At 33.4% G+C, this 23,493-nt stretch overlaps 4 protein-coding genes across 7 annotated transcripts in view; 2 read left to right on the forward strand and 2 right to left on the reverse strand.

The window, feature by feature from the left end:
* LOC125072145 (phosphatidylinositol 4-kinase alpha) overlaps nucleotides 1–11,665 on the forward strand; it is a 33,859-nt gene extending 22,194 nt beyond the window's left edge. For all 3 annotated transcript variants that reach the window (XM_047682668.1, XM_047682669.1, XM_047682670.1), the window contains 15 exons: nucleotides 503–732; nucleotides 1,240–1,367; nucleotides 1,827–1,973; nucleotides 2,278–2,459; nucleotides 2,961–3,090; nucleotides 3,252–3,431; nucleotides 4,103–4,223; nucleotides 5,001–5,191; nucleotides 5,378–5,444; nucleotides 5,701–5,822; nucleotides 6,553–6,741; nucleotides 7,611–7,733; nucleotides 7,889–8,012; nucleotides 8,186–8,345; nucleotides 8,711–11,665. In XM_047682668.1, the coding sequence (XP_047538624.1) occupies nucleotides 503–732; nucleotides 1,240–1,367; nucleotides 1,827–1,973; nucleotides 2,278–2,459; nucleotides 2,961–3,090; nucleotides 3,252–3,431; nucleotides 4,103–4,223; nucleotides 5,001–5,191; nucleotides 5,378–5,444; nucleotides 5,701–5,822; nucleotides 6,553–6,741; nucleotides 7,611–7,733; nucleotides 7,889–8,012; nucleotides 8,186–8,345; nucleotides 8,711–8,936 (2,320 nt within the window). In that variant the 3' untranslated portion in view covers nucleotides 8,937–11,665. The remainder of the gene's footprint in view (nucleotides 1–502; nucleotides 733–1,239; nucleotides 1,368–1,826; nucleotides 1,974–2,277; nucleotides 2,460–2,960; nucleotides 3,091–3,251; nucleotides 3,432–4,102; nucleotides 4,224–5,000; nucleotides 5,192–5,377; nucleotides 5,445–5,700; nucleotides 5,823–6,552; nucleotides 6,742–7,610; nucleotides 7,734–7,888; nucleotides 8,013–8,185; nucleotides 8,346–8,710) is intronic.
* A 596-nt stretch (nucleotides 11,666–12,261) lies between these two features.
* Nucleotides 12,262–14,437, reverse strand: LOC125071822 (zinc finger HIT domain-containing protein 2). 2 transcript variants are annotated; one of them, XM_047682215.1, is made up of 4 exons: nucleotides 14,231–14,437; nucleotides 13,601–14,132; nucleotides 13,154–13,357; nucleotides 12,262–12,631 (listed from the first exon to the last, which is right to left on the reverse strand). In XM_047682215.1, the coding sequence occupies exons 1-4, from the start codon at nucleotides 14,275–14,277 to the stop codon at nucleotides 12,299–12,301; spliced, it is 1,116 nt and encodes a 371-aa protein (XP_047538171.1). In that variant the 5' UTR covers nucleotides 14,278–14,437; the 3' UTR covers nucleotides 12,262–12,298. The 2 variants fall into 2 exon arrangements, with proteins under 2 accessions (XP_047538171.1, XP_047538172.1); XM_047682216.1 differs by having other exon boundaries at nucleotides 14,337–14,426.
* A 369-nt stretch (nucleotides 14,438–14,806) lies between these two features.
* Nucleotides 14,807–17,301, forward strand: LOC125071851 (structure-specific endonuclease subunit SLX1 homolog). The gene is made up of 4 exons (XM_047682253.1): nucleotides 14,807–15,141; nucleotides 15,396–15,447; nucleotides 16,332–16,523; nucleotides 16,847–17,301. Exons 1-4 carry the CDS (start codon nucleotides 14,963–14,965, stop codon nucleotides 17,282–17,284), a joined length of 861 nt encoding a protein of 286 aa, XP_047538209.1. The 5' UTR covers nucleotides 14,807–14,962; the 3' UTR covers nucleotides 17,285–17,301.
* A 2,975-nt stretch (nucleotides 17,302–20,276) lies between these two features.
* On the reverse strand, nucleotides 20,277–20,603 carry LOC125071852. The gene has a single exon (XM_047682254.1). The coding sequence runs from the start codon at nucleotides 20,601–20,603 to the stop codon at nucleotides 20,307–20,309; it is 297 nt and encodes a 98-aa protein (XP_047538210.1). The 3' UTR covers nucleotides 20,277–20,306.
* Nucleotides 20,604–23,493: the final 2,890 nt, after the last annotated feature.

Here is a 23,493-nt window from a genome sequence, read left to right on the forward strand (position 1 = left end):
ATGATAAGTTCAGTAGTTAAAACTCGAGAGCGTAACAAGTACATAAAGTATTAATATTACTAGTTTAAAAAAGTATTCTATGTTACTTCCCTGGTGTTCAAAATTGAGACATACTAGATTTTATCAAATTTGGCTCAGTGGTTTAGTTGTGGAAGCGTAACAGACAAGAGTTACTTTCGCATTTATAATATTACTATGAATATAAGTATTCAGGTTCTCAGTACAAATATTATTAATTCTACGATTCAATTGAACGTAAATATCTAGCCGGTGCGACTCTTTTTTACTCCGACTATTTGAGCTCGACGAAACTTCGATGTCTATTCCTTCCATTCTCCTCTAGTATTCGACATCTCATCGTTTACATCCATCTTTCTCATCTCCTCCTCCACACATGGCAACCGGGTCTCCTCAGGTCCCCCCGTCCCTCTAGGCTGATGCTCATGACTCTGAGTCAGCGTATCTCACAAAAGTGTCCGTTCCGGTCCGTGCCGGCGGGCAGGCTGCTGTCGTGCGGCATCTCGCTGCTGCAGGGCGACATCCTGCCGCGCTCGCTGGCGCGCAACATCCTGCGCGAGCGCGTGTACAGCGTGTGCCTGGACTACTTCTGCCGCGGCCTGCAGTGCCCCTCCAAGAGCGCCGGCGCGCTGCGCGAGGACATCATGTCGCTCATCAAGTTCTGGCAGCTCATGCACTCCGACAAGAAGTACCTGAAGAGTAGCGATATCGGCGGTGATTGGAAATTATATTTACATTCGTCTCAATATGTTTACGTCTCCTCGACTCGCTCTCTGTGTAGTAGAAACGAAAGCTTTTGCCGGGTACTGCAATATTGCAGGCATATTTGTGTTTGGTTTTTATTCTAAACTTAATTTACGTGTACACTATACAGTAGGGTTTTGAAAGTAAAAATCGTTCGGTGGACGTGCAAATGGGCAGCCTGGTGCTATATGGCCAAAACCATCCATAGACATTTTGCTCTAAAGTTTATTAACCTTTCTCTATACCGCCGATGCAACATCGATCTTGGCATCTAAGATGTTATATGCTATCAATACAAAATATTGTTGTGCGGCGGTAGCACATGTGATGAGTGGTACCTGCCCAAACAGCATCGTACAAAACCCTACCATCAAGTAAAGTATCATTAGCGATTGACCGTGAAAATTTTCGATTATTAGATTTAGTTTAAATTTGCGATTAAAGACATTATATTAATGTTTAAAATTGAACTTTCAGCTGATTTCGAGTTAATGAATCCCAGCAGTAGGCAAAGTTTATACGCGTCAAATTCACCGACAGACCATCGCTCCTCTGTTAACAGTAGCGATATTGGAAGCAGGCAGACCACTGGCTGGATAAACACGGTAAGACTTTTCTCATTACTATACATACATATAAAATTAGCTTTAACCCTACTGATTTCTGATCTGGCCTGGCCGGCTCATTGGGGAATATGAGGACTCAGGGTCTCGGAATCTGAAGGTATATAAGCCAACCGCTAGATACATGAGGCCATTTGTTATCTCTTTTATAGTATGAAACAAAGTCGCTTCCTGCCGTCTGGACGCTTAAATCGAAATTAAATGCTGGTTTCATCAATAAACAGAGTTCTTCAAGAGGAAGGTTTATATGTACATGTCTTTTATGATAGAGAAAAGCCGAGAATTTCAACATTCCTAACCGGAAACACCTGATTTTTTCTATGTTTGTTCATCAATTTAAAACTTGTATATATACCCCTATTGTACCCGTGTAAAGCCGGGACGGAAGTACATAATACAAGATAATTGTTTCTAGATTCATCTAAATAAGTGTTGTGTCAGGTGCCGATGTCCACGACGACACTGAGCAGCGGGGCCGGCAGCATCGCCGGCAAGCGCTCCAACCGCAGCGTGAAGCCGCCCGCTAAATCTCTGGATCCTTTCGTTAAAGATTATGTCAAGAAGAGAAATCTTATTCTGGAACTCATGGTAAGTCGAAACTAGTCCCAAAACAAATTCATAATTTAATATACTTGATTTTATTTTATAATTCGTCCGTACTGAAGGTTAACAAGTTTTGGGCGAATTTTTTCATGAAAAAACGAATTTTGGACGCAAATTTTCCACATGTATTAATCTGTATTAAGAGTGGCTTAGTGGAATAAGCTCCCACACCAGCAATGGATTTGTTCATTCGTAGGTTATGATTAAAAACATCATTATAACTGTTATAATGAATAGTTGAAAAAGTAATTATTGCTTTATTAGTTAAGTGTAAAGTATGTATTGACAGGCAGTAGAGATAGAGTTCCTGGTGACGTGGCACAACCCGCACGGGCGGCCCGAGCAGGCAGTGCCGGGGGAGGACAACATCGCCACCTGGAGGTCCAAGCCCAACTCCGAGAGGATCTGGCGGGACTACACCAAGCTGGCCTGGGACATCAGTCCGACGTTGGCGGTGTTTTTACCGGAGAGGTCGGTAATTTTATAAATGGGGATTATAGAAATGCTGATAATGTTCTGTAAAACTCTTAAAAAGAAGTAACTACTGAGTTTCTTGCCGGTTCTTCTCGATTAAATCTACTTTCCGAACCGGTGATAGCCTTATATTTAATTCAACACTGTAATATGACGAGTTAAAAGTGCTTTTAAGAACTTATATATAATGTATATAGTCCATTGCAATGGCAGGAGCACCAAAAATAAATAAAGATTTTGACCTTGACCTGACCTCAGATTTGACTTTAACTAGTGAAGAAAAACTACTGAATTAGTTGTTCAGTGAATATTAAAGAATGATAAGAATAATAAGAAACTTATGTTTTATTATTTAACTTGATTTTGAAAGTACATTTTAATGGTAACGGTACCGTGACGATCTTCGAGAAATCTTCATTCAATTTTGATTCGTTCTCATAAAGTAATTCCTCACACGATGAACATCAGCTGAAGCCTACAAGTACATGTTGTTTCCAGGTTAAAGAACGAGGGCATAGTGGCCGAGATCAAGCGCAAGGTGCAGCTGCAGCCGACGGCGGTGTGCCACGTGCCGCAGGCGCTCAAGTACCTCGTCACCACGGAGACGCTGCTCAACGACGCGCACGAGGTGAGCGCTCGTTGGAGGTGGCACTCAACCCACCTAAAAACCTAAATGTGTTCCATTAGTATGCACACGTCTATGAAAAATAATATGACTGTAGAAGCATACCAGATAGCGTTACTTTCGCATTTACAATATTAAGAAAGTGATTGAATCCTCCCCCCCAGCTGGTGCACATGGTGACGTGGGCGCGCGTGTCGCCGGTGGAGGCGCTGTCGTACTTCAGCCGGCAGTACCCGCCGCACCCGCTGTCGGCGCAGGCGGCCGTGGCCACGCTCACGTCCTACCCCTCCTCCGCCGTGCTGCTCTACATCCCGCAGCTCGTGCAGGCGCTGCGCCACGACACCGTACGTTGAAACAGCCACAGCATAACGTAACATCAAATCAAATGTATTTTATTCATGTCAGCTTTACAATAAAGCGTTATGGAATCGTTAATATTTCAACTCTACCACCGATTTGGAAAGCAGCCTCCAGCCAGGCGAAACGAAACAAAGTCGCATAGATGTTCTTTTCAATAACCACATCACCATCTTATTTCCCAACCTGCCAGTCAGCCTACCTGCAGCATGACGAAAACAAAAAAAAAACATTCGCATTATACGTTCATAACACGGATGTCAATACAAGTTTTGTTGTCAGATTTATTTTCTGTTACTTTACCTAAAATTAAACGTAATCCTCTAGAATTGAAAACGTTATTTATCTTTTATATATTTAACTTCTGTGATGTAAACTGTTATGTTTATTAGCGACCACTATTAAACATATTCATTGGCCAACGTGCAAACGTCGCCTGAAAGCAATTGCTGTATAGCAAAACACACAAAAGACAACATAACTTTTGTCCGTATGTCTAAGTTTTTTTTTCTTTCTTATATACAACAAGATATTATTGTTTTATGCGCAATTAAAACACATATTTATTTTTATGTATGTACAAATGTAATTAATTTTGTCAAGTAACTAAAGTCGAAGGATATGATTAATATTACATCATTGGTAATTTTGATTCCAGATGGGCTACGTAGCCGAATTAATAAAATCCCTCGCGAAGAAGTCTCAGGTGGTCGCGCACCAGCTGATCTGGAACATGTACACCAATATGTATACGGACGAAGAGATGCACAATAAAGATAGTGAGTGCTTTGACATTATTTTTATTATATTATTAACAAAATAAAATTACTTTAAATAATATTATTACAAGAATGGATTAATCAATAACAAAATATTTTTATAAAAACAGTCTAACAATGATACCCTTGATCGTATTTGGCGCTGCCTCCTGTCAAAAGTGAACAATTTGAAACCAATGTGAGAGTATCCGAACGTCACTGCGTCACAGGACGTTCGGATACTTACACTAATTCTCCATATAGTATAATAACAGAACTGACGTCACGTAAGAAGAATCTATAGCATTTTCTATGAACGGAAAATATATTGGCTTAATGTCATTCAGACCGGTTGAAAGGCACCGGTTAGAGAAATAGCTAAACTATTAATTAAACTAGTTGGCTGCGACATATTATATATTTTGTTTATAAGGCCACAAATATTTAGCCACTCTTAAGTTCAATTATAGGACCACTGAAAACGGGTTTACTGCTGAGATATTCTTCGTACCAGCTTCCAGCTCTCGGAGTCTAGAATTTGGTAATACTTGCCTCTGAAAACATGCGAAACTGTTGATCCCAAGCGTTGGTCGAGGGAATACAGAGTGCCTTCGGGTTTGCGACACATTTCCATTATGAATTGTCCTGAGCAAATTATTAGCTAATAGCAATTCACTGCTCTACAAAGGCCCCCAAACGCAGTTCTTTGCCTTGCGTAACATATAACCTCTACTAACCTCTATAATCTGATATGGTATAGATATTATCTAATGTTAAAACTTTTGTTTGCTTTCACAGCGGCCTTATTCGACATACTGGAGAATTTAACGAAGTGCATCGTCGACACGCTCTCCGGTCCGGCGAAGGCGTTCTACGAGAGAGAGTTCGACTTCTTCAGTCAGATCACGAACATCAGCGGCATCATAAGACCTTTCCCTAAAGGAGCCGAAAGGAAGAGGGCTTGCTTGGAAGCGCTGAAGAACGTTAAGGTGAGCCGCTTACGTATAAATATTAACACTAAAAGATGTAATTTAATTTGATTGATTGTTGATACTACATATAATTTGACAAGCTTTTAATAATTTAATTGCATTTAAATTAAAAAAGGCAGTTGGTTAATCGAAGTGTGTGTACCCGTCCCACTATCATCAGACTATAATGCTTTAACGTTTCAGGTGCAACCAGGCTGCTATCTGCCATCCAATCCCGACTCTATGGTCATCGATATAGATTATAAAAGCGGTATGTTTCATTAACTACATACGTGTGTATTATTTTATCTATGGTGACACTGACTATACGCTGTATTTGTATAGGTAACTAATTTTCGTTGGTTTTAGGTATAAAACGCCTAAGTTCTTCCCTCGGGTTCAAGCTTGCTTCTAGATTTTTTGAATAACAATAAAATGCCTGGTGGCTCTTGGACTCATTTTAGTTGTTTATTTTTTTTATTATTTCATTCTAAATATTGTCAATTGAAAAAGTGTATTTGTAACAGGAACGCCGATGCAAAGCGCCGCCAAAGCGCCGTACTTGGCGCGCTTCCGGGTGCGGAAGTACGGCATCTCCGACATGGAGACCGTCGCCATGGCCATCGCGTCCGGGGAGGACCTGCCCGCCGTGAGTGCCTACCATTCGTACCTTTTGCGAATTTAAAGTTTATATGATTGATTCCAAATGGACCATCTGATGGTAAGTGGTCACCACCGCCCATAGACATGGGCGCCGTAAGAAATTTAAGTCATTTCTTAAATCTTCAATACACCGACCTTGGAAATTAAGTAATTATGTATTGTACCTGTATTTATTGACACTGGCTCACTCATTGTTTAAACCAATATATGATGAGTGGCTGGTACCTACCCAGACGGGCTGAAAGCTCACCCACTATGTAATTTATGAGTCATAAGAGATTTTGTCATTAGAAAACATAAAACAATAATATATACTCGTTCTTATGTCAAGCGAATGAATCGAAATCGATTGAAACCCTTTTTCGCCACAAAACGAACATGCTAAGATACATTTTTTTTATATTGTAAGTTTTAATAACATCTGATCTAGTTCTTTTTTATTTAAAATAGTTAGATGGTAAAATGGGCCACCTTATGGTAAGTGGTCACCACCGCCCATAGACATGAGCGCTGTAAGAAATATAAACCATTCCTTAAAACCTCATTCAATCGTTCATCGTTCGGAACTAAGATGTAATTTTTATCGTATATTTATATTTTCCTTTTTTAATATTCGTTGGTTCGAACTTACCTTTAATCGTGAATGAATGTTAACCTTATTACAGTTGTACGTAAAACGCTTCATTTAACATTCTGTGCTTCTTGTACACGAGCAGGAGGAAGGCAAGGACCGCTACACGTCGATCGCGGCGGAGACGTGGCAGGCCGCCATATTCAAGGTGGGCGACGACGTGCGGCAGGACATGCTGGCGCTGCAGGTCATCACGCTCTTCAAGAACATATTCCAGCAAGTCGGCCTCGATCTGTACCTGTTCCCGTATAAAGTGGTCGCCACTGCGCCCGGGGTGAGTGCTGACAGCTCTCCTAAGCTCGCTTAGAATACTTGTCTCTTTGAAACGGAATCATATTGATCTCAAATGGTAATACTGGAAAATGGATTCGAGCTGTGCATACAACTCTAATTTAATTAAAATTTTAATAGCATTTACTTATTGATGGCCGGGAATGAAAATACCCTGACCTAAGAAGAATCGAAGAAATAACCTAAGACCAAAAGATATACGTGTACTACTCGGGACGAGAGAAGTGATAACTTAAACTAATCTAAGTTGAACTATTTAATATTTAAATCGTTCAACTTGAGAAATGCTTAGGTTATTTATGTTAAAATGATAATGTAAGGAAAGGTTATTAATAAAATCTTTTATTACTTAGTTAGTTACAATTTTTCAATATGTAACTAAGTAAAGTAATGTTTAAGAGAAAAGGAAGCCAGACAGACTGGCGCCGTAACGCGTTACGTAATGAAATGGTGTACGCTTCCATAAGAAGTTATAAATAATAATAATTAATAAATAAATATTGGACAACATCACATACATTACTCCGATCCCCATGTACGTAGCTAATGCACTTGTGTTATAGAAACACAACATGTTAACATGTGTTATAGAAAATCAGAAGTAACGACGGTACCACAAACACACAGACTCAAGAAAACATAGAAAACTAATGAACGTTTTCTACATCGACTCGGAACCTCGGTGTGGCGTACCCATGAAAACCGGTGTACACACTACTCGACCACGGAGGCCGTTTATTACAACTATTATTGTTATCACAACAAACACAGCTAGAAGTAGAGCGTATCATTCCTAAGGGGTGCTGTTATCGACGAACTTAATAATTATAGTATGTTATGTGTATGTTTCAGTGCGGCGTCATAGAATGCGTGCCCAACGCTAAGTCCCGTGATCAGTTGGGAAGGCAAACGGACATTGGCATGTACGAGTATTTCATAAAGAAGTATGGGGATGAAACTACGAGAGAATTTCAGGTGATTTGAATTTTTTATTTTTATTTTGACATTAATGTTCGTAAGAAATGTGACCTTAATTAAATAATGTATATTTTTTTTCGTGAGTTTTCAAATTATCTACGTGTACGGTAGCTTTCCTTAATCTATATTTTACCGTTACTAAATAATTTCAGGCGGCAAGGAGATGTTTTGTAACATCGATGGCTGCGTACAGCGTTATTGGATTCCTGTTGCAAATCAAAGATCGCCACAACGGCAACATCATGCTGGACACGGACGGACATATCATTCATATAGGTAAGCTTATTTATTTCCAATTACGTTTATATGAAAAAAAATAGATTTAATATTACGGACAGAAATTTTTGAAGCTGACTGTACAAATTGTAAACGAAAAAAAATATGAAAATATAATTTTTTTTTTTTTTGATATTTATGTTTAAATCTTTGTACGACTAAATAATTTACAGATTTCGGCTTCATGTTCGAATCGTCACCGGGTGGTAATCTCGGATTCGAACCGGATATCAAGTTGACGGACGAAATGGTGATGGTGATGGGTGGTAAGATGGAGGCACCGCCGTTCAAGTGGTTCTGTGAGCTCTGCGTACAAGCCTTCTTGGCTGTCAGGTGAGAATGTTCTAGATAAGTATTTATTATGTTATATACATAATATATACTTGTGTTCGGCGGTGAAGGAAAACATCGTGATGAATTAATTTCTGCCCTGTGTGTATCCACCAAACCGCATTGGAGCAGCGTGGTGGAATTATCTTCACGTTTACCCTTGCTGTGGGTACACTTTATATAATGTGTTAAATGTAAGCATTTTGTATCCTGAGTTTTTCACGGTAATTGAAAATATAACTTTCATATTAAATCAAAAAAAAAATTACCTTGCCGTAAATCATTATACAAGGTGACACATTTTGGGTGTACCAGGGTTTTTAAAAAAAATCGATATTGTAAATTTAATAAATGTATTTATGTTCCAGGCCCTACCAGGAGGCAATAATATCGATAGTGTCGCTCATGCTGGACACGGGGCTGCCGTGCTTCCGCGGGCAGACCATCCGCCAGCTGCGCTCGCGGTTCGCGCCCAACTCCACCGAGAAGGACGCCGCCGCCTTCATGCTCGCCGTCATACGGAACTCCTTCCTCAACTTTAGGACGCGCACCTACGATATGATACAGTATTATCAGAATCAAATACCTTACTGAATATCGTTACTATATCTAATGTAGAAAACTGTATCCCCCTCCGGTTAAATCCCCCCCTGGGAATTTTTAAACCCACCGTGGTGGTTTAAGGTTAATCTGTATATGTATATATCACAGAAGGGTCTCTTGTGGTAGAATTTTCATACTCAGACGTTGAAGGAAGGCGTATCCTCTCTTCGATGAGGATACCGTTAGCAAAATTGTTACTTATTTCAATAATATTCAATTTTAATACTTTAGTTTTTCTACCAGTCGGAAAGCATTTTCTTTTATATTGTTTCATTTGTTTTTTTTTTTATTATTATTAATGTTACCATTTTGAAACGCGTATTTTTCAAATTCAGGTGTAGATTGATGTTTCTGGAGGCACAAAGAGAATCGTCACATTGTCCGTAAAGTCTGCCCGTGTCATGTCAACTCTGATATTTATTAAGGTTTAATGGTTTTATTTTCGAATTTAAGACGTTATAATATCAATACAAAACCTTAAATATTGAATGAAATGTAATCCTTCTCAATGTTAGTTTAATGCTTTTATCTGTCAGACACACTTTTAATCCAATACTGTAATATGGATGCATTTACACGCGTGAGTGAGTATCTTCGTAGGCTGACGTCGACACATAATTTTACGTCGTTTATTTTTTTTCAAATTACATACACGGACCGCTTTCCCAGTAGAGCCGAGTCTTGTCTGACAAAACTTGGTGAGCTAATTTTTTTGAAGTATTTGTGCTTTGATAAATCCCACTCGTTAAAACAATACTATGTCTATAACAGATTATAAAATCATTAATTTGTATCCTGAATTAATAAATATTATAGACCAAAAGTTAAATATAAATAAATATATCAAATAAATGCAATGTTAGTATGTATACAAATATATGCTATCGGAAAATTGTAAACGCCATTAGTTTTAAAATGAATCTAGCCAATTTCAGTTATATAATAACAAATCTAAAATATAAACTACGAAATGTTGTGCTTCATGTTTACATTTTTTATGCTGACTGTACAATATTATCAAAATATTATCTGTTTTATGCTTCAATTTCAATTAATTAATATCAATAAAAAAGTACATTTATAAATAATAATCAAAATAAATGGTGCAGTAACTTTCGATCATCGAATAATAAAAAAAAATATTATGTTTTAAATAATTTAACTACAATCAATATATCAGCTTCTTAAATCTTACGATATAGTAATATCATACTATATAGATAAATAAATAATTAAAAATATATAGATATATCTATAAATTATGCCACGAATCGACCTCCTAAGGAACAATATACTTGCACCTCATTGGTCGATGCGCGCGACATCGATAGGCGAAATGAATTCATCACGAAAGATGTTCTAAAAGTATCTGGCTAAAGAAAGTCACGCGTATTAACCAATGGGTGCCCAAGGACAATTTCCTTTGGAAACTCGTGTCTTTGTATGGTTTTTTATTTTAGTACCTTGTTCATTGATTTCCAAGATTGACAGTTGGTATCGGTTCTTTAATAGGTTTCGGCATAATACTTTACACGTAATTATTTGCACATATTTAATAATTGCTTTATAAATGTAACAATTTTACGAACAAAGCGTATGGTGTTGCCGGGTTAAATAATTTAAGAATAATTATATTTAGATAGAACTGCGTCCTATTAGGTTTCTTTTAGATGTTAATAGAAATTATAGCCAAAATGACATTGAAAAAAAAATATATCAAACCATATATGTATATACTATAGCCATGAATAATGTTATCATACCTTATGAAATCGGACTTAAAAAAATAGACATTTAATTAAATACATACTTCATAAAAAGTTGCGTTTACACAATATAGCTCAAACATGATAAAAAAATACGTGTAATGTAAACGCGCCACTATTAAAAAAAAAAGTATATTTTTTATTCCAGAAATATAACGATATTTTCATGTACGTAATATTATATGTTATTTATTGTAATGTTTAAATAAATGTGTGATTATTTCGATATTTAGTGCAAATTTGTTATTTTTTGTCCATTCAAGTTGTTGATCATGTCGATATTCTATTAAATTTATTATTAATATACGCTTTGAATTATATCATTAAATATAAGACTAAATGAAAAAAAAAACAACTTTGAAGAATTCTATATATCTAATACCATAAATTTAGTATAAAATGTTTAGAGTGCTGAATTTTATGCTGTAATTAAAAAATATTTCGGCAATAAGATTGCAAAGCTTGGATATAATTAACAGAACAAAATACAATGAAAATTAAAATTATGTATTAAGTGGAAGCTGCCATTTTTTTATGAGGCTGTTGGATGAAAGCATCATTGAAAAAAGAGAGATTTATATCAAGACTCCCGATTGAAACGAAGTTGCTTTGTATTATATATAATAACAGACAACGAAATAATATTAACAACGTTTGACAATATATAAATGATAAAAAAAAATGTGATAAACATCAAAAATATTTTTTTTTTAATATCAAACCGTAAATAATAGAAAGAGAGAGATAGAGTGACAATTTGTGTCACTTCACTGTAAGCCGTGTAAGCTTCGTTCTAAAAACTACTGGTTAATAACGGTTCTTTTAGTCTTTTCCTAAGCTAAAGTCTATTCCATATTTAAAATTCAAGCTTGTATCTTATTGCCGTAACAATATCTGTTATGAACATTCCTCTGATAGTTACTTTGTTGTTGGAATTAAAGTATGTGGTAAAGGTGAAAAGTGTTTTATTTCTAGCATTACCACCCTTCGACTTTTCCTTGAACCCATAAATTTGTAACAAATCTTCATAATCTGTACTAAACATTATATTGAAGTATAAAAATAATTGTTTAAGTTTATGTCTATTATAAACACTAGAAGAACACCCGACATTATTTTTGTGTGTCTGTTGGGGGGTAATATAATCAAAATGTGTAAAAAATATAAATTTACCACTTAGAGTTGGTAATAGGTAATATTGTTAAGTGTTAGTTTTTTATTATTTCTTGTACAGTGCCAGTATAACGACAGGCACAAGAGATAATATAGTTCCCTAAGTTCTTAGCGATTTGGTGGAACCGGGAATGGTTATAATGACTTAGTGCCAATATCTATGGGCGGTGGTGACCACTTACCATTAGGTGACCGATTGACCCGTGAGCATACCCAGAGCAAAAAAAAGTACAAATTTAGTATGAGCCAAAGCCAGGGGACTGCTTTTCTAATAACGCAATTATATTTCATCTTTGATTAAGGTCTATACAGAAAAATCGTATTATTTTCAAAAGGACAAAAGTTTGCTTTGAACAAAATAAACAGTTTACTGAAATAAAATATCTTTATTTTATAAAACAAAATAAAAACAAGTTATACTTGATTATCACAGCTGTCTAAAAATGATAAATAATATTCCAACTTCTTGATAACTTTCTTAACTTTGCTTAAATCTAAATTAGGTAAATGATTTTGGTTATGTTCGGGGAATTTTCTAGAAAATGTGCCTTTATTCGTACTCTTGTCATTTAAGTCTGTTTTATTTCTTTTAGAAAGTGATTTTGCATCTGCAAATATTTGAATGATATGAGAGAAAGTTGATTTATTGTAATGCAATTTATTTTCTTCACTCGGCCCTTGTAATATTTGTAATGTGTCATTTCTCATCACTTCTAAGCTTGCTTCATCTGTTTGTATTAATTCACTCTGAAAAAGATGGATTTCAATTTTAACACTATTTAATAGTATCAAGAAGATGAGTTAGATCTAAATGTTGGTTCTCAACAAAGTAAAGTTAGATTGATGTCAAAGGTGTTTTGGAATTTCAAGGCTATTTGTGAGGTGAATGAGCTTAGAGGAAGGAAAGTCAACCTCATCCAGTACTTAAAACCCATTGATTCTGAGTTCAACATCAGGCAAACATGACTGGATTGTTATGTATTTAACTAAATTTTAAATTTCATGAAAGGCCTGGTAGCAAAGGAAAAAATTGAGAGCAAAGTTCACTTAACCACATTGAAGCAGCATAGTAAGCTTCAAACCTTTACCTCAAAACGAGAGGGATATGTCCAGCAGTGAGATATTTACAGGTTGTTAACTAACTTTAGCTAGAGGGCCCAAAAGGCATTCTAAGCTATAGAATTTAACTAAGATTCCCTTGTTACAAATTCTTTTAATGAAATCAATCAATCAAACTCAGAAATAAGAGCTATAGAACACTTGACTTACTTGTAGACACCTCTGTGCAACAGATTCTACTGCCGATTCAGGATCCTCAAAATTATTATTGCAATTTAAATTAGTACATATATCTAGCAAATAAGAGGCAGTTTCCATTGGTTCTATTTCACCATTAAAATATCTCATGATGAAGGCATAAGAAGCTACAACATTTGCCATATTAAATCTTATAGCAGGCGATGGTTTCACTGTCTGTAAATAAAGTATATATTAAAAAATAGTATTTTCTTTACCATTCATCCAACTGTAGGGTATTTTTTTTTTGTTCTGTGTGTTGCGGACTTATTTTCAGTAAAACTAATTAAATTTAAAGACCGCCCAATGTCATAGACACATATTTTCATATTATAGTAAATAGAATAGAATACTGTTATTTTCATATACATTATATTAAATAGTTATAATGATAATTTTAATTTATAAAATAAAACTTACAGTGAGTGAAGTGAACTTTGGTACAGATTTTATTTCAGGGAATTTTTTTAAAGCTTCTGTTTCTTTACTTGACTCTTCTACATCCTCTACAAGTTTTTTTTCTTTAGTAAAGGACCACCATGGCTCCCATTGAGGTATTATAGTGCCAACATCACCTTGATTAAGCATGGCCTCAAAATCATTCCTCTCGTCTTCTGTTAATGCATTCCAAAGAGCATCTGGGTCGTCTAAGTTTAAGTCTTGTATTCTAGTATGTAAATCTATTTCAGAACCGTCGTCAGAGTCTATTTCTTCGACATTTTCGATTTCTTCTATTAGATCATCATTGTCATTCTCATGCATTTTTTTCAATATATCTATCATTTTGGCTTTAGCATCGTCACCAACTTGATGTGATGCTAGTTCCTCATTAACGCATTCTCTGTAAAAACTTTCCGAGCATCCTTCGTGTTTTTCGGATTTGTAGCACTCGAGTGAGCAGTAGAAAATTTCGCATCGTGGACAGCAGTACTTACTTGGTTTTTCATCGCATCTGAAATTTATATTAATATAGGAATTGTGATATGGACTAAGGACAGAGCAAGTATTAAATGCCTTTACAAACAAGATACATTTATAGTCTTGACTTACAATCCACATAACCTTGTTTGTTTTGATTCAGAAGATTCCTTCGACATTTCACACTAAATATGTTTACAATTTGATTTCTTAGTCAAATATTTTGAGGAGACTTTACCTAAGTTTATCGTGTTGAAAAAATTATACCATATTTTTAATAATTTAATTCAAAGCCGATAACTAAGTACTAGGCTAACTTGACCATACATAACAATATCTGTTGTCAAATGTCAGTTGTCAACTTGGCACTTTTAAGGTGTTAATTGAATATTTGAATTTTTACAACTGAAATTGTTTTGTTTATATTTTATTTTATGTTATAAGATAAAAAAACAATAGCTTAATAAAATAATTATAAAGAGTCAATTATATGTTCAATTGTAATCTATTACAAAAAGCATTTTACTATTTATTTATTAAGATATCATCTTTTGATTGTAATGAAGTTATGAACTTCAAATTTGTGATACTGACATTGGCATATTATAATTGTGGTATGGCAAGATATATATTAATTATTATATATATCTTGTGGAATTATTATTATATCTTGTTTTTGTTGTGACAACTTTAAAAACAATAAGCAAAAATTCAGTTTTTACTTGCTTACCAAGTAATTTTATTCGCTATGTTGCTTAAATATAAAAATGAAATAAGAAGTTTAAGCATTATTAATTGAGATATAATGCAAAGACTGAAGCGTACTGTTATTTTGTAATCCTGAAGATATTTTTAAAACGCGAAATGACGGAGCCAGAAATTGTGGATGACTTTTATGGAGTCTACCTTCTATATAACATTAATCCGAAATTTAAAGGACGAACTTATATAGGGTACACGAGAGACCCAAATAGGAGAATTATGCAACATAATCGAGGCACTTGGGCCGGCGGAGCTCATCGAACAAGTAACAGAGGTCCTTGGTAAATTTTTACATGTATCTTCTCATTGGCTTAGTTATTAAAGGCTAAAAATGTGTAAATTTAGAACTATATATAAGAAAAAAGAAACACATTTATACAGTATCTTGATAAATTAATTACTTATTTGTTACATTGCATTAAAATATTTGTTTAAGAAATTCCCAAATATTGTATAATTCTAAAAAAAATGTTTTGATTTCCATAAAGTATGAAACATTATTATTTTATTTTAATTTCTTATTTCATTATTTCAGGAAAATGGTTTTGATTATTCATGGTTTCCCAAACAACATCTCAGCATTAAGAGTAAGTTATTTAATCTATTAGTATTTTTTTTACTATCATTATTAAATTATATATTATTTTAACAATTCTTTTCCATATATATAAAACTTGTTCGCATATAATTAATATTTTATAATTTCTCTTAATTTCATATTTAGAGTTAAATTTAAAATTAAGAGAAGTTTACAAGCAATTAATCAATATATTCTTTTGTATTATTTGATATTTTTATTGAAATTGGATTTCCGTCTATAAAACTCATTCATTGTACTAATATCAATAAATCAAGTTATCTGACAATTATTGTGGTAGTCATATGAAATTGATACCAGTAGACCTTCTTGTGATACTCCAGTTCTTTTTTTGACTCAGATAAATATATTACTTTATTTGCTATATGTATTCCTCCTAAGGCCAAATAGTCTATTGTATTCAATAATTTACATGCTTAAGAATGTTGTATGTAGACAAATGGATATGTATTTTTCCCTAAAATCTAATTGTTCATTAACAAAAATTCTGGTTTAATTTAAAAAATAATAGTTAAAACTATTGAAAATATACTTTTCCAATATTTAAAAACTAATGGCAAATTTTCTATTTTAAATAGGTAGGTCAAATAGGTGTACTAAGAACTAAAAAAGCAAACCATCACCAATTAACCATTAATTATGTCCCTTGTGCCTGTACTTATACAGCCTCACTAGCCTTGCAAAGCAGAATACAACAATACATAATAATAAGTATTGTTTGACAGTAGAATATTTAATGAGTACTTACCCAGCCATACACTTGTACAAAGCCCCACAAAGTAAAACTACCAACTTTGCAAAAGGATGTTAAATTAATGTTGAAATTTTTGTATTAATTGAATTTCATTTTAATCTGTATAAAAATAATTGTAGTTTGAATGGGCATGGCAAAATCCAAATAAAACAACAAGACTGCAGCATCTCGACTTGAAAAGAATACCTCGAAAAGAAACAGAGTTTCAATTTAAATTAAGAGTTTTATCTGAAATGCTCAGAGTTGGTCCTTGGTATCGATTGCCTTTGGTGATAAGGTGGTTGGAAAATGACTACTTTGAAGAATTTCCAGTAAGTTTATAGCCTTTCTTTCTTTATCTTACAAAGAGGTTTATGATCTAAATTATAATCCAAATTGATAAGAATTAAGAAAAAAAAAAGTATTTCCTAATAAATTACTCACCTCATAATAATTATATTCTAAGCAAATATCAAAAATAGATATAAGTAGTTAGAGCATCTTTTCTGTATCTGTTAAATCAAACACTTAAAAACAGTTTTTTAATGTAAAATATTCTTATTTTTGTTATTGTCTATAGTCAATTGTTATGGAAAAGAGGAAAATAGTATTGTCCCTTAAAGTATGTTCATAGATAATTTTTATTTATTTTCAGCCTGAAAGAATACCTCCAGATCATATGATAATCTGTCATGGTCCAATAAAAAGTAGAAACCTCAAGAAATCCAAACCAAAAAATACAATAGTACCTACTATAGAATGCTTAATATGCTCCGAGTCTTTAAAATGTACTGAAAAATTGACCTGTACGAACCCCAATTGTAATTTAGTTGCCCATATATGTTGCCTGGCCGAAATATTTCTCTCTCCCGGAGAGTATATACCTATAGCTGGCCGTTGTCCATTTTGCAATGTTAAATTAAAATGGGGTGACTTGATACGGACAATGAGAGGATGTAATCAATTGACCACAAACGATGATGGGGTGGAAAGGGAAGTTGATGATGAATTGGATGAAGATGTAATATGTACTCAAGATAAGGGATTTGTTGATAATCCTTCTTGGTTCCTTGATTGTAACGAAGATTTATGACGTATTAAATATTTGACTAAAATATGTTTTTTGTTTTTATTTAATGATAATAGAATTACTTGACTCTTATAACATTATGTACTCCACTTCAGCTGATAGTCGAAACTAGATTTTTAAATTTCAGTTGGTCATCTTGTGGAATTATTCCTTGGGGAAAAAATATATCCCATATCGTCTTTTTAGTTAATAACATTCGATAACACTTCTCTTTTTAAATACATCTATTGAACGTAACATTTTAATAAGTGTGGATCTTATGAATTACCAGCTGTGCCCGCGACTTCGCACGCGTTCGAATTTAACACTAACAAAAACTTATAATATTAACTTTATTATTATTTTATATATAATTCTAAACAGACAGACAAAAATTGTAAAAATTTGTTTTTGTATATGTACCTTGTATACATATGCATTTAGTAAAAACTGGTTATTTTAATACTACAAACAGACACTCCAATTTTATTATATGTATAGATAAAACTGTTCCTGCTAATCTGGTAACTAAAATTGTACATACACTTTTGGCGATGGTGACTGCCTATAGAAACTTGAATATCGAATTGCCAGATGATATTGGAATGAGGAATGTTTGTTTGGAACACGCAAAACGCGCATTTCAATATAAATAAAAAACCCTTATTTAAATCTAATAATACTTTGCCCTTTTCCTGTATACGAAGAAATAAATTTGATGGTAACGTAAACTACAATTACTATGAAAATTGATAGATACGTATTATAGCTAGCTGTTTAGAGTGAACTAACAGTTTTTGCCTATATGACGTCACATCATGGCGGCCTTTGTTTTTGGTCACGTGGTATACAGATTAAAAAATACGACTTTAATTTTTATAAATTAATAGTCTGTTTTTATGATTCAAAATCAGAATATTTAAGTAAGTATATATTTTTTTCATAAATTTTAATTTTTACCAAATTTCATAATTTATTTTTCACTACCGAAACTGTCCTATTCACATTGAAGCAGCGTTGTGTGTTTAACTCAAAAGAGAGCCGAGGCCTTAGTCCAGTGGGAAATTAACTAACTAAAGTAACTCTTACTTTTAACTGCAAATCATTTCTTTTTTACTATATTCAGGTAAGAATATTTTTAATATGAAATCTCACTAATACGTTAACATTTATTAGACCGTGAACGCATATTTCATTGTTTTTTATTTATTTTTACTCTCTCGTTGACACAGATTACCTTTTTTTATTGAACGGCAATTATTTAGTGCGTTCTCAATAGCTTCGCGATTAAGTCACGTCTCGCTTGAATGCAAATACTTTCACTGCCTCAGTAACGGGTAATCGGGCATATAAATATTCAGTTTTGCTCGGAGAAGACGATAATATGATAAAGATCTTGGATTATTTACTATTCAACAGTAAATTGTTAAACTATGAATGTTAAATGACGATTCAAAAGTGCTTGTAAAAGCCGACTTGGATGTATTATGTTTATGGCTTCTGTCAATAGGTTGACAATTCTGCCAGTGTCAGGGTTGAAAAATACACGTGGTTAAAGCCGACTTGAATAAAGTATATTTTGATTTTGATATTGGCGAATGTCAAACGTAGCTGTCTCGCACACCAAGATAATATGGCTCTTTTGTTTTAGTTATTTTGTAGTGGTATACTCTGCCTAGATATATGAATTATCTAAGGTTAATAAGCTTGACAAGATTAATGGGTGCCATTTATATATCTTACAAAGTTTATAAGATTGAAATTAATTAATAACAGAGTTTATTTTGTTTTCGATAATGAATTTGCCTTATTTAGTAAGTAATGCATGTTATTATATTAGGTCCAACTTGAAGTTTATATTAATAAAAAAAAACACAGTCTCAACTCTTTTTTTGAAATTGCAAGATTCTATTTCTTTACTAAAGTACTTTAAGATATTTTTATTCCGTTAATCATTTATTGAATAATGATAATAATTTCAAAACAAATTCACCTTACACTAATAAGAAACGCCTTTACGCTTTTATTATTCGGCATTTTTTAATGATAATCTCTTTTATATTAATAGTATTCCTTAAAATAAATAAGTAGAAAGTTCAGCGTGGGAAGACCAGAATATACTTACTAGTTCTGTTTAAAAGCCAACGTTTTTTTTGTGGCTTCTCACTCTGATGTCATTGCTTTGATTTGGTCACAGGCACAAATGAAGTTTAGGTGCATGTCGTGCATCGTGCTGGTGATCTATCAAAATGAAAATATATTTTTGTTTCCAATTATTAAGATGTTGCTTTTAAAATTTATATATAACAGTTCAATAAGTTTAGACATATAATTTTAAACTTCACGGTGCGCTGGTACTCAACTATAATAGGTAGTAATTGTCATGGATTTTCTTTTAGTTTGAATTTATAACATTTTTTATATTTTCTTCGGTCACAATTTTCAGAACATGTGGCATTTTTGCGTAAAAAACGTAATTTTAAAACACATTATTTTTGTAGGTAAATAAATAGATGAAAAATAAGTGTGAAATAAAATATATTTTCAGTCAAAATGTGTTCATAATTAGTAAAATAAATTACTACATCTACCAGGTACAATAATAAATAACGATATAACACAATGTTTTTTACATGAATAGGTACACTTATTAAACAAATAAAGTAAATAGTTGATTGAGCATATCTTATAATAAATTTGACATATGAAATTAAAAAAGACGACCATAGATAATAAATAATAAAAACAATAATTTTACATATAACTTTAGGATCATTTTGTTACATAAGAAAAATAAAATTCATGCATCATACAAAAATAAAAAAATAAGTATTAGCAAACAACTATTGGTAAAGAAGATTAATTATATTATGAACATATAGCTATTATACTAGCAAAAAATCTTCGCTAGAAATAATTACAAAATTAAACAATTAAATGCATTTCATTTGGTATCAATTTGTCTATATAATAATTTAAATAATACCTAACTATTAGTTACAAATAAAAGATGGAATACAAATACTCAACAAATTCACGGCAGTCGTCAATAATCACTGAAGATGTCATCATCATCATCATCATCGAAGTCGTCGTCATCATCAGCTCCTGGCGGAACGAGTGCTCCGTTCAGTACTTCACTAATTGGCTCCTGGAAACCCATCGCTTTAGCCAACCCGTAAACAACTCTCATCACCAATAGCCTCGTAAAGTCAACTGGTGTAGTCTCCTTCCTTTGTAAGGTAAGCTGCTTCTCAGTCGGATAATCCATTGTTTTTTTCCTCATTTCACACAATGTAAACACACAAAACAGCATCAAGAAAAATACAATATGGCGCCCCATTTTAAGTTTAGTTCCCGCCAAAATTTACGTCAACTTTTTTTTTTTAAATAAATTGTTTGGCGTTGTCTTTAAATCAAATGCATAATTTGTAAGGTTTAATACGAGCTCGTAACCAACTAACGGGCTGTAGTCGCTCGAGCGAATGAATACTCAGTAGCGTGTAAGCAAGACTGTCACCGTCAGTGTGTCATTCCAATAAGTGTATGGATAACAGAACTCTTAAGACGTGTGGGTTTGATTATATAGTTTACTGTTACTTTGGTGCAAAGCGTGAAAACGTCAATATTAAGGTACACTAGTCCCATGGTGGTATTTAACTAAACCTTAATGACATGAAAATTTAAGGCTACTCTGCATTACGGTTTAGTCACCGAATGAAAATATAATGAAACACGAAAATGTTATTTTACTGATAAAATTTTAAAATTTGGTTATAGTTTTAAAAACTGTATCGAAACGATTTCAGCGTTTATCTTAGACCAACTCTAGTCGTGCGAAACACATTTTGTGTCGTACACATTATTTTATATTGTTAAAAAAAAACCTTTACAATTTGTACCGTTGCTAGTTACTTAAATAAAAAAAAAATACGGCAAAAAGTCTGAACATGTTTTTTATTATTTACGTATGCAGCACATATGCTTCGAATAACAAAAAATAGATATAGAATTGGTAATTACGTAGAACAATTTTCGGATTAAAAAAAAAGAACATGTTTGCATTTTTATTGAGGAAATAAACGTTACAATTAAACTATTATTACGAGGCCACCGATTAAGGTAAACCATTACATGGGTATCTCAATTATATTTGGCATCGAAGTGTTACTTTAGCATTAAATACTTCTGTTTTCGGCTTGAAAGATTTCTAATCAATGATACATTTTGACACACTTCTTAATTTGGTTCTCTAAGGCATAACACAAACTAGCTACTTTTTTAAAATTATATTCTACGCTACGCAAAAGAGAGCATGTATTCCGACGGTGTCTAGAAAAAAAAAATGACTTGCCACCGATATATTATGCTTCTAGCGGTGATGCATAGGTTTTGATCAAGCCTACTTGGGTAGGTACCATCGAATCAGGTAATCTAAATCTAAACAGCAAAACTTATGGTATACCGCAACACAACAACAACAAAAACGAAGGATGACTGAGTCAGTATAACTTCAAGCAAAATCGATATAACATTTTGGTTACCCATATTGGTGGTGCAATGTCGATGTAGTCTAATCACCAATTGATTAAAACTCTTTTTTTTTATTTAAAGGTGGAATAAGCTCCAATACCTTATTATAAATCGATTGTATTAGATACTCCTTACAATATATTCAATAAAATATGTCGATTCATGGCTAGTGGACTGTTTGTCACAAAGTGGCTCATTTACTTCTTACCAAAATACTTTTTTTTTTAATAACAACGAGCAAAATTCTAAAAATTAAGACCACAACAATTCAAATCAAGAGACAAAATTTTAATTAAGGTCACTGTTTTTATAAAGATGTATTTAATATTTATGTAAGAATACGCTTTACGGTTTAAATACCTTCCTACTTAATGAATACGAATGATAATGAATGTTTAAGGTTTTCCCGCGTATATATTTAACATAGTTGAAATAATAAATATTATTATTTCAAACTGAAATGCTAAACTTATTAATAAGTATCTCGTAATAGAGACGAACTTTAAAAATATGATTAATATAATACAAAGTAGTTCTACAAATTTCTAGAACCAGTACGAGATGTTTGGATATTTATTAATATGAAAAAAGTGTGTAAGTACCCTAAGGTCGGGTGAAAGTAATGTATCTGGCACGTAACCTGGTTCGATGACATTCTTAAAATAGAATCAGAATCGCATTCAGAATGTTAAATATCATAATTATAAGTACCTTATTAAACAGTAATATAATTATGAAAAATGTTTTATTCAAATCCTTTCAAAATAAATGTAATCACCGGTTACTTACTGATAAATAATTATAATTATAATCATTGATATTTGGTGGTGCTAGGCAGACGTATGTTGGTAAAGCCGTATCCACATAATGCGCTGGTCTTGTACGGCATATTTGTCGTCGGTTAAATTGCCTTTCCTATGAACCTTAGATTACATAAATACACATATATATCTACACTGAATGTCGTACTGCAAAAAAACTTAACAAACGGACCAACTTTATTACCTTGGTGTTTCGCGGTTGGCACTCGCCGAACGTCATACTACTTTACAACTGTGCGTGCACTTAGTAGCCAAATTATGGCCACTATTTTCGCGTTCTCAGTTTGACAGTCTAATTATGTCTATTAGACACAACAGTTTTAGCAAAGTTTTGAATAGGTGAAGTGAATAGTTTCGTTCAGAGTATTCTGTGGTTGGTTTCGATAAGGAAAACTGAAATTATATCGGTTTAAAGACATTTATTTCTCATAAAGAACACAAAAGTTCACTTATATTATGTTGTAAAGTACCTAAGACAATGCAAAATTTCGAACGTTAGGCAAAAAAAAAATATCGTTGCTGGTATTATAAACCTGTGTAAAATAATCACGATAAGCTATGATATATAAATTTAAGACTTTTAAAAAGATTACTTCGAAATTATTATGTACAGGTAAATGAACTTTTTACGTAGTGCATATCTAAATTTGTACAATAAGAATTATTATTTCTTATCTCATCGTGCGCCACCAACCTAGGGAACTAAGATTTTGTCTGTTATGCCTGTAATTACACTGTCTCACTCACCGTTCAAACCGGAGCACGATACAAAGTATTGCTTTATGACGGCTGGAGATGATGAGTGGGTGGTACCTACCCAGACGGACTTACACAAAGCACTACCACCAAGTACTAATAAAAAAACGAACTTTGGTACGA

The sequence above is a fragment of the Vanessa atalanta genome, chromosome 20, assembly GCF_905147765.1.
Source record: "Vanessa atalanta chromosome 20, ilVanAtal1.2, whole genome shotgun sequence".
In the NCBI taxonomy this organism is placed as follows: Eukaryota; Metazoa; Arthropoda; class Insecta; order Lepidoptera; family Nymphalidae; genus Vanessa; species Vanessa atalanta.

Bases quoted from the DNA above. Each gene is read 5' to 3' on its own strand.
- LOC125071822 (XM_047682215.1), bottom strand. From the start codon at position 14,277: ATGTCGAAGGAATCTTCTGAATCAAAACAAACAAGGTTATGTGGATT. The intron at 14,133-14,230 runs GTAAGTCAAGAC...TATAAATTTCAG, and splicing joins CAAACAAGGTTATGTGGATT to ATGCGATGAAAAACCAAGTA. The intron at 13,358-13,600 runs GTAAGTTTTATT...CTTTATTTACAG, and splicing joins CAAAGTTCACTTCACTCACT to ACAGTGAAACCATCGCCTGC.
- LOC125071851 (XM_047682253.1), top strand. From the start codon at position 14,963: ATGACGGAGCCAGAAATTGTGGATGACTTTTATGGAGTCTACCTTCTA. The intron at 15,448-16,331 runs GTAAGTTATTTA...AAATAATTGTAG, and splicing joins ACAACATCTCAGCATTAAGA to TTTGAATGGGCATGGCAAAA. The intron at 16,524-16,846 runs GTAAGTTTATAG...ATTTATTTTCAG, and splicing joins ACTACTTTGAAGAATTTCCA to CCTGAAAGAATACCTCCAGA.
- LOC125071852 (XM_047682254.1), bottom strand. From the start codon at position 20,603: ATGGGGCGCCATATTGTATTTTTCTTGATGCTGTTTTGTGTGTTTACA.